This window comes from Sinocyclocheilus anshuiensis, unplaced genomic scaffold, assembly GCF_001515605.1.
Source record: "Sinocyclocheilus anshuiensis isolate Anshui unplaced genomic scaffold, SAMN03320099.WGS_v1.1 scaffold507, whole genome shotgun sequence".
Lineage (NCBI taxonomy): Eukaryota > Metazoa > Chordata > Actinopteri > Cypriniformes > Cyprinidae > Sinocyclocheilus > Sinocyclocheilus anshuiensis.
Window position 1 is genome coordinate 1,036,471 of NW_015551034.1, and position 10,725 is coordinate 1,047,195.

The window sequence follows — 10,725 nt, forward strand, 5'->3', positions numbered from 1 at the left end:
TGTTGTTGTTGTTGTGATCATAAACTGTATGGATGTGATTACACGCAATACACGGAGCTTTTCCCTCACCATTGTAACGCGCTGCTTTTGCAAAGTTCCGTGAAAACCTTTCAGCTTTTATTTTCCTTTTTCGCCCTGAAGAAGATATCGCAGATTCCTCAAATTCGTCGAAATGATCCATCCTCGATCACTTTTAGTCAGCTTTGACGAAACTCCTCTTAGCTAGCACGTATTTTCAAAGTGAAAGTAGCCTTGTCACCTGACCTGAATACAGCACGCTGATTCGCTAAAATTGACTTTTCGGCTTCTGTTCAAAAACAACAAGGGGCGCTTGTCAGCTTCTGCAGTAAAACGTGAACTCGCGATGCCTTGAAAGTGGACAAAACCGACTTTTTTGACAAAACGTGTTTTAGGGTTCAGATCGCGCTATATGTGAGGCAATCAGCTCTTTTTTTTTTTTTAAAGTGGCGTTTATCGGTTTTTGCAAATGAACTCTTCACTTTAAGATTTTAAGCATACTTCAAGTGCACATTCAATACATTTAAGCATATTTCTTTTTCACAAGGTTAGAACCCTAGAAACAGTGCAAAACAGTTCTTTATTTTAAATGTATTGAAATCCTACAATGTGATGTAGTTTTAAAGGGGTCCTATTATGCTCTTTTACAAAGTCTTGATTATGTTTTGGGGGTGTACTAGAACATGCTCTCATGCTTGGTGATTCGAAAAACGCATTATTTTTCACATAATTTACATTATTAAAATACCTTTCTCCCCAGCCTGGCACAAACGGCTAAGCTACAGCACAGCAGCTCTTCTTCTTCGTTTTCTCTGATGCACTAACTCTGCAGCAGCACTTCTTCGTCGTCGTCTCGTCTGATGCACTCACTCAACCAAGCGTTCTAACCACAACCTCGCCCTTCCCCACCCCCAACCATTCGAATTTCTGTAGGCAGGAATTCTTTTTAATGATATTCTAATGGGCCGCTTTGTGATATCACAAAGCCCGGAAAACAAACGCTGTAGTCCAAACGAGCCGTTCGTTGTAGTTCTTGAAAAGGGATTTTTTAAAAATGAAATATCTCCCTTTGGAGTGGACTTTGAGATTTGTAACTTTCTAGATCTTTTTTATGCCCAAGCATACACACTACACACTGACTAAAATTTAAAAAGTGAAAAAGCATAATAGGACCCCTTTAAATTAGAAAGATTTGGATTTCAACATGGTCTCAGACATCTGAATCCCACTGTACTACTCAAGTAGGAGTATTTCATTGCTCAGAACAAGTTGTGAAACGTTCTGATGACATATTGCTCTCTTCAGGGTGAACATGGCCTACCTAGACCGTCTGGAAGCGGGTAGTTCAGGTAGGGTGCCTGAACCCATGACCCAAACCCCTGAAAGCACTAATGTCTGGCTGGATGATGACGACGATGATGACAAACCGCAGGATACAGCCTTATCCACAGTGCCCAACCCATCACAGCTCCACACAGACTGTGAAGAGGAGGATGGTGAGTCTTAAACAAGATTTATATGCATCTGCATGGCACTGTGTGTGTTTACGTCTGTTTCGTTTCACAGCACCTCTGGAAACCTCTCAAAGCCTCTGCTTGTGTGTGATATTAAACAGATCTCACACCCCCGGTGCCGGACAGCATAACACATTGTGTAAATAAAAATTTCCCGGCACGCCAGACACGTGATGCTCTTAGATGCCCCTGTATATTCAAACTGTCAGTGTTATGAGAGGTTAATGTCAATGAGTCAGTAAGAGACAAACTCATTAGCAGCGAGCTGCGTGGTTGATGTGTTTTTACTCTAGATTGTTTTGAGGTCCAAATTGCCTGCTGTAAAGTAAACTCATTTGGCCTGGGAGAAGCTTGAATTATTGGCATGCCTGTCTGACAACAGATTCATTAACAGTATGTCTGAAGCGACTGCTGAAACAAAAACATCGGTTAGCTCTTCCAGATCCAGTCTGGCTGCATTGTCATTACTTGGAAATGTGCCATTCTGTCTTCAGACTTGCCCTGCTGTAGTGTGGGTTAAAGAAATAGTTAATCCAAAAATGAAAATCAGTCAGTATTTACTTACCCTCATGTCGCTGTAAACCCGTATGCGGTTATTATTTCTGCAGAACACACAGGGAGAATCTTCATGCAGCTCTTTTCCATAAAAAGACATATAGCATGTCTGTATGTCAGTGCAAAAAGCATCATAAAAGCAATCCATATGATGTGTGTACTATATTTTAAGGCTTCCGAAGCCAAATCTTTGTGTGAGGAACAGACACAAGTCATTATTCACTCTCAAATCAAAGCAAACATGCAAAATATTTTCTAGCTGTCTAATTAAGTATACTCTGTACCTTTAGAGGTAGAGGTAGTTTTTATTGACATTTTTAATTATTTTATTTTTATATTTTCTTTTTTCATTTTAATTTTAAAGTTTTGGAAATTGTGTAGTTTTTTTTTTTTAAGTTTTTTAATATGTCCAATTGTTATTTATTATTATTTTTAGTTGTTTTAGTAAATTTAACTTTGTTTTAGTACAACGTAAACTAAAAAACAATGAAAAATGTTGGCAACTAGCTAAAATAAAAACAGAAAACAGTTTTAAGTTTTTATATTTTATTGCAGTTAATGTTATTTAATGTCAAGTAACACTTTTTTAAGTCGTTTTAGTTAAGTCTGCTCACTGGGGCAGTAAGACCTATTCACACCAAGATTCAGTTGAAAAATATTCTGTGCAATAAACAAAACTGGTCAACTAATAGGCTTTTCTAAAAGCGGTATCTACTGAGAATGAATCTGCATTTTCATTCAGCCCGTCTCCATTTTTTATGTACCTGTCCAAATTTTCATGCTAAACATTTTGTGTTGGGCCTTTAAAAGCCTTTTTACCCTATTTACCATTAAAAGGTTCATGTCTTAAAGGTATAACATGCTCATTTTAGAGGTATATAATGTGCAAAGTTACCCCTTCAATGGTACTGCCCCAGCGACAAGCTGTTGTATCCCTTTTTTGCAAATTTTTTTCCTAACAGTGGCAGATTTTGGACTTCAATACCATCATAAAGATGTAATTGGTTCTCATATGACCATATGATTTAAGTTGAGAGTTTTTAGTGCTTTTATAGTGTCCTTTTTGGAGTGTTAAATTAAAAAAAAAAAACGGCGTGAAGATTTAAAATGTCTTCATCTGTGTTCCACTGAAAAAAGTTTGGAACAACATAACAGTGAGTAAATAATGGCAGAGTTTACATTTCTCTTTTGATGTGATGGATTGATCATTTTAAAAATAAAAAAAAAAAAAAAAAAAAAAAAAAACAATCTCATACTGAATTTACTTCATATCCTGGAATGGAGAACTATGGCTTATTCTATTCTGACCAAAAGGCATGGAATTGTATGATTCACGCTTATTGCTTTAGCCTCCTTAGTGGGATTTGCAAATGACTTATGGTCCGATTCAGCCTGAATCTAGCTCCATGTGGAGATCTTCACCTTTTTTTATGCCAAGAGGTGTGGCTGTTACGGCCAGCTTTTCCATCTGTGTGTGTGGAGCTGCTGTGTGATGGTGTGGGACTAATGTGCCATTCACATTGAAACAGTCTGCATATCTTCTCAGATGCCTAATGACACATTATGTTTGTGTGTTCAGCATCACTTACGTCTGAATCACTGCAAGGACCAAAGGGTGTATGTATCCTCAGCTGAGGCTTGGGGTCAGCCAGGTCCTCCGATTCTCAAACTCACACCTCTGTCTCTGATTACCAGAAACATTAGATGTGTTTGTCTCTGGACCAAGAGAGTCTAAGAATGACCTCTCGTCTGGCTGCGGTTCGGCTTACTCACAGTAGATATAGGACCTGCCCTGGCTTATGATGCTTCAGTACATGAACACCATGATTAACAGGCTGAAGGATGAGATATTAGAAGCTTTCTATGTTTAAGGCAAGAAATTACAGTGGAATAGAGTAAACATTAACTAAAAGATATCATCATAGTTTCTCCATTTGGTCAATCACAGTAAATTAAGCCAATTGTTTTCTTTGAAATGTTTAGATAATTTTAGATACATTTAGATAATGCAATGAGGCATTATCTAATTTTGAGTGCAATTATTGCATATATTTTCATAACAGAAATCCGATGATTGGATAAAGCCAGGTTCAAAATCAGTGTTTCATTTTGTTGATATATTAAAGGGATAGTTCACCCAAAAATTATTAATTACTCACCCTCATGTCATTCCAAACTCGTAAGACTTCGTTCATCTTCGGAACACAAATTAAGATATTTTTGATGAAATCCGAGAGCTTTCTGACCCTGCATAGACAGCAAGGGTCCTACCACGGTCAAGGCACAGAAACGTAGTAAAGACATTGTTAAAATCAGTGGTTCAACCATAATTTTACGAAGCTACAAGAATACTTTTTTATAACAATTTTATTCAACGATTTCTTCTTTTCCACATCATCCTAGGCGCCATTATGGAGAGTACCATTAGTACCATTTTAACCCTTAAAAGCCAAAGCTGTTTACAGAGAGTATTTGGATACCTCTTTTTATTACTCCATAAATCAGAAAATACTGTCATCAGTCAGAAAAATACGTTTTCACAAAGTTTTTAGCCATTAAAGTGTAGTTCACTCAAAAATGAAAATTACCCCATGATTTACTCACCCTCATGCCATCGTATATGACTTTCTTCTTTCAGACAAAAACAATCAACAAGTTATATATAAAAAAATGTGCTGCCTCTTCCAAGCTTTAAAATGGCAGTGAATGGGGGTTGTAAGAAAAATATCAATATTTTCAACTTTATAAACTGTAATCTCTAGCTTCCGCTAACTGTCACACGTGCGTAAACGAGGAAGAGGCGTTCCAGCGGATGACGTAGGACACAGAAGCACAGAGGAGAAAGCGAATTAAACACCGGTCACAAATTAGAAGTACAAAATGAAGATTTGTAAATGTCGGAGGTAGGGCTGCACAATTCTAATCGCGATTACAATTATGGATGCCACAATTACGTAATCGTTCAAATCAGCAATTAATCGATCAAAGTCCACTTATGTTATTCTGTGTGCTTAAGATGCGTTTTTTTCTCTTTTTACATGTTATCTTAAGGGTTTTTCCCATTATTTTAATTTTAGTTTTAGATTATTATAGAACATTACAATACCACTCATATTTTTACTTTTTTATAATTTAAAGAAGAAACCAATCCGATGTATACTTGACATTTGAGGGTTAATACTATAGAAAAGCACTAAAATTTTTTCATTTAGAGTGTTTTCAGCTTGTTTATTTTCATATAAAAATACGGCATGCAGTTGTACCAAACAATGGTATATTCTGTATTCTCACCAGAGCTTATGCTACACATATATCCTACGTCATCCGCTGGAGTGCCCCTCTCTCGTGAACATGCATACGACAGTTAGTGGAAGTTAGAGATAACGGTTTATAAAGTTGTAAATATGGATATTTTTCTTACAAAAATGCATAGATTCACTTCAGAAGGCCTTTATTAACCCCACAGAGCCGTGTGGAGCACTTTTTATGATGGATTTATGCACTTTTATTGGACTTAAAAATCTTAAACCCCATTTACTGGCATTATAAAGCATGGAAGAGCCAGGAGATTGTTTAACATCACTCCAATTGTATTCGTCTGAAAGAAGAAAGTCATATACACCTAGGATGGCTTGAGGGAGAGCAAATCATGGGGTAATTTTTATTTTTGGGTGAACTATCCCTTAAAATGTCAAATATATATCATGCAAATGAAATCTGAACAAACCCCTTTATAAAAATCTTTAGAACATAGATGGGAATAAAACATGGAAAGAGCCATGTAAGTGCTACTGAAGTGGAGATTTATGGCTAGAAAATAAAAAAATATTTTGAGAAAATGGCCTTTAAAGATATGTATTGTAATTGAAATCTATTAATGCAAATAGATCAAGTCTAATAATAAATTATCAAATTTGTATTTTGGATTGGATTTGGATCTTTCCATTAGTTTGATGGAAGTCAAGATATGAAAGCGAAATCTCAAAATTGACCACTGCCTGTAGTGTCTAAAATGTCTTGCTATACCAGATTCAAGCTGTATATTCTTAAAGATGAAGTGAGTAATTTCTGCTCCACTAACATCACTGAATGTAACCACAAAAATAATGACTTCCATTTTCCGAATAACTCCACCCATAAATCAACCTATGAACGGATTACTTACAGTTGGTGCTACACATTAAACTATGATAAAAAAATACCCACTTCGCCTTCAATTATGTTCCTGAAGCTCAACTTCTAAAGCACAGCGCTAGCAACGTTGTTGGTTTCAGTCCCCAGAAATACATATAGTTTACCAATAAAGTGTATACCTTGATTGAACACTTATTCTGTCTGTTTGAATTATTGCCATGAGTATTCTGCTATCCTTTCACCACTTGCCTAATTGAATTTATTTTCTGTTGGATTTTATGTCCAATGACGGCCTTCCCATCTATCCTGCATTCCTGGGATCTGTGTGTATGGGACATCTGTCTGCCATAGTGCTAGTTTGGTCCATTAGTGTGTGGTTTAGTGTGGGATCAAGATGCCGTTGTTTGCGGAACAGGCTGGCAGAAGCACTGCGGTGGAGCCGTGTTCTCCCACCCTGTCTGTCCTGCTCCATGAACCAGATGAACCAGCAGGGAGGTCAGTCTTGCGCTGCAGCGCTGCATAGCTGCACATTATTAGAAGGATGTGTGTGAGAACTTCAGGATCTGAAGTCTAGGAACAAGTGACCATGGTTGCTTATAATTTTTTGGCAGCCTCGCGCTCGCATTTTGTGCATGTAAATGCTAACGTAGAGTGATTCAGCTATGGAGATATTAGTTAAACTACTGTACAGTAACAATTTGTTTGTTTGTTTGCTTTTTTCCTTATAGATTGTGGCCATATGTGGACCCTGATGAAACTCCAGAATAGGTTTCCATACTATGAGCGGGATATGCTTGAAGAGATCATCAAACAGTGCAATGGCAATTACCAGCAAGCATATGAGCTGCTTGATGTGTAAATACTTTCTCGTTTTGATCCTCAGTGATAGATTGATCCTAATATTGTTTTGTGAGTTAATAATCATTTTTGGGTGAACTACCCCTTTACTTAAAGGTATAGTTCACCCAAAAATGAAAATTTGATGTTTATCTGCTTACCCCCAGGGCATCCAAGATGTAGGTGACTTTGTTTCTTCAGTAGAACACATTTGATGATTTTTAAGTCCAACCGTTGCAGTCTATCAGTCATATAATGCATGGCAATGGTAACAAAGTCTATGAGTGTAAAAATAAACATGCACAGACAAATCCAAATTAAACCCTGCGGCTCGTGACGATAAATTGATGTCCTAACACACGAAACGATCGGTTTGTGTGAGAAACCAAACAGTATTTATATAATTTTTTACCTCTAATACACCACTATGTCCAACTGCTTTGAGCACACGCACGGCTTCCGGTGCGTGAGGTGTGTACGCGCTCTGGCGTAGTTTACGTTAATGGGGGTGTTGTCACGGGAGGAGCAAACGACAGACACAGTTTATTAACAGAAAATAAACAAAGTGTCCAGAAAAAAGGGAAGCAAGTGTCCAAAATAAACAGGGGATCTGGTGTCCTCGTCGTGCTGCGGGGTTCGTGCAGGGAAGGGCAGTGGTCAGGAAGGAAGGAAGGTAAGCAGATAAACATCAAATTTTCATTTTTGGGTGAACTATCCCTTTAAGGTGACGAGCTTAAACCAAACAATCTGGTGTCCTTTGAACTGAAACAAAACCTTCTTTTTTAGTTTGTGCAGTTATTTTTGCTCTGACACTAAATGGATTGACACTTAGTCACAGAGAAAAGAAATCAAAACAATAAATCAAGATTTGAGTCTGCTGTGGGAACATTTATGTATCCCATGAGTACAATTCACAGGCTAAATGATGTGCGTTCACTAAATTCAAAGGCTAATTTATAATGAGGTAAAGGACTGAACTCATCCACCATAGGGATGGACAGTGAAAAACCAAACCATCATACACATCATTAGCTTCCTGAATGCTGTATAGGTTTCTGCTAAAACTGCATGAATTTAAAAAGGCTGCCTCTATGTATGTGAAATAGAGTGCAACAGACGGGTTTGTAAAGTAAAAATCCCATCCATTTTCTCCATTGGGGAATTGTTTTTTATAATTTAACGATAACTTATAAACCGTTAACAGCTTTAACATGGGAGAGAGCTACAATCTCATGAAGCATTGTGAGTGATATAAAATAAAATGGAGAAATAAAAAACTATTAAAGATGTTTTTAATATATAGAAAAAATATTTTATGTTTATTGAAGATATGTATAAATATACACAAATATGTGAATAGGTTACGAATATATCATTGGCAGTGCTTCATGGGAGTGCTGAAGAGTTCTTTTATTCCTGATTCGCTTGCCACGATTCTCTGATTGAGACGTTTTTCAACAGGAATTATGCATTAAACACAATGATTTAAAATATAAATTGAAATAATAAAACTGATAGCATCAACAAAAGCTCATGCCAGTGCCACTGATTAACAACCTTGTACCTCACAGTAGGTCTCTCTTTAAGTACACAGTCTTACCTTTTTTTTGTAATGTGATCCACCTCTTAGCTGGATGATTTGGCTCATGGCTTAAATTTTCTTATTAAAGACTTTTTTTTTTAATTTGTATGGGAAAATGAGTGGGAAAAATACTTCTGGAACAAATGCGGCAGAAAAAGTAGGCAGGCACAGTTGCACTCTATTCAGCAGATTTAATCCTGAAGCAATGGAAGAGACATTTAATGGGTGCGTTGTCCTGAAAAAAAGATTTGAAGGTGTCCACATGCAGAAAAATAAAACAATAAAAAACGTTCCTGGATTTGTGTTGATGTGTTTAGAAAATTGCCTAAACTAACACAAAGTAAAATTCAGCATCTTAATTGATAAAGCCATTTTACAAATATGTATAAGAGAGACACAAATGGCACCAATTTTGGCGATGATGGAGAAAGAGCTGGTGTTTTTGACTCAAGGAGTTCAGGTTCAAGTGTGGCCAAAACATCAACTTGTACATCCCGCGGCACAGTTTTCTTGCTCTTCAAAGGTTTTTACCCTGCTTAACAAAATAATGCGGTTCATAGGCGGAGGGTGAACCAACTCCAGGGTAAGGCTAAAAGCAGCCAAATATATTAAACATCATAAACCCGTCTTTTTAGTCAAGAACCAGACATGGGTGTCATGTAGGCTAAAAAATGTCTAATGGGACTGAATTTGTATTTAACGTGATTACAATTTAATAAAACGTTAGAAATGGATAATTATATAACGTTTCCTTTCCACTGTTATTCAAACCGCGAATAAATTATATATAGAAAGTGACATTATCACTAACATTGATCTATCGCGAGTTTAAGCACTCTCAAAAAAATAAAACTATCATTATAATCACTGACGCTGTATACACTGTTAAATTAATCTCTTACTTACATTGTACGTACATCTGCGCTTTGATGTTTATGATGAGAGAATTCGCAAGAGTCCGGAATTCAGTCAAACGATGTCTCATCTGAACGTTTCTGATTGGCCATTGCATTCCTAAGCTCAACAGATATGTGCGTGATTGGTTAAAATGTGCAACACTGTAAAAATGCCTAAAATGAAATACGGTGCAACATGAGCAGATTTAATTTGTTTGTGCAGGGGCATTTTTGTCCAATTTAGTGGCATTTTTGCCCCAAGTCCCCCGTGGCCTTACACACGCTCCGCCTACTGTTTGAAGGCATTCGTTTACTGGATCTTTGGACTGAAAAGTTTACAGGAGTTTACCGGTTTAAAAAATTTGATCACAAAAACATGCTTCTTTTCCTTTTTAAGGTATTGTTTTCATTATAATGTAGTGATTGTAGTGATTAGTCAATAATTAAATATTATTTTATCACTCTTTGCGCCTCCCCCGACATGCAATCACGCCAATCACGCCCTCCACTTGCATTCACGTGATTTGTCGAGATGAGAGGCGGACGCGCAATCATCAGTCAAATTTAAAGGGAAGCCGGTGCATCCTGACCGCATCATTGTCTTTACTGGGTGCATTTAGGGAATATTGGCATTTATTTACATGTGATTTGATTAGCTAGTCATGGTGGACTGTCATGATTTTGGCTAATGCAGGACACTAATGAATGATGCACATCAGAGGGGATTTAGAAGTGGGTATACGCAAAGCCGACTGATAAAGAAGTGGGTATACGCCGTATACCTGCGTATACCCTCCACTACACCACTGGTTATAGGCTATGTTGTTTTTTTATTCTAATATAGCCCATGCAAAGGACATTTTCATAGCATTTCAGAAAGTTGTCATGGTAACAAATTGTGGTTTTTAAACAATTAATTCTTGACAAAGCAGCAGTTTTGGAGAGAATTTTTACAATTGATCATTTCTTACTTTTCTGACAACTTTTCCTTAGTTGGTCATGAGTTGGTTTAAGCTGGCCCTGAGCTGGTTTAAGCTGGTCTTGAGCTGGTTATAAGCCGGTTATGAGCTGGTCCTGAGCAGGAGCTAGATGCTTAGGACCAGCACATGACAAGCTTAAACCAGCTCAGGACCAGCTTAAACCAACTCATGACCAACTAAGGACTATCTTAAACCAGCTGCCATGCTTC

General features: G+C 37.3%; 1 protein-coding gene and 1 long non-coding RNA gene across 2 annotated transcripts in view; one reads left to right on the forward strand and one right to left on the reverse strand.

Annotated features, from left to right (window-relative positions):
• epsti1 (epithelial stromal interaction 1) overlaps positions 1-7,167 on the forward strand; it is a 32,647-nt gene extending 25,480 nt beyond the window's left edge. Inside the window, exons 10-11 of the mRNA XM_016450823.1 lie at positions 1,324-1,514; positions 6,950-7,167. Of these exons, the coding sequence (XP_016306309.1) occupies positions 1,324-1,514; positions 6,950-7,080 (322 nt within the window). The 3' untranslated portion in view covers positions 7,081-7,167. The remainder of the gene's footprint in view (positions 1-1,323; positions 1,515-6,949) is intronic.
• LOC107661311 (uncharacterized) overlaps positions 1-9,897 on the reverse strand; it is a 21,255-nt gene extending 11,358 nt beyond the window's left edge. Inside the window, exon 1 of the long non-coding RNA XR_001631090.1 lies at positions 9,830-9,897. This is a non-coding gene — a long non-coding RNA (uncharacterized LOC107661311). The remainder of the gene's footprint in view (positions 1-9,829) is intronic.
• Positions 9,898-10,725: the final 828 nt, after the last annotated feature.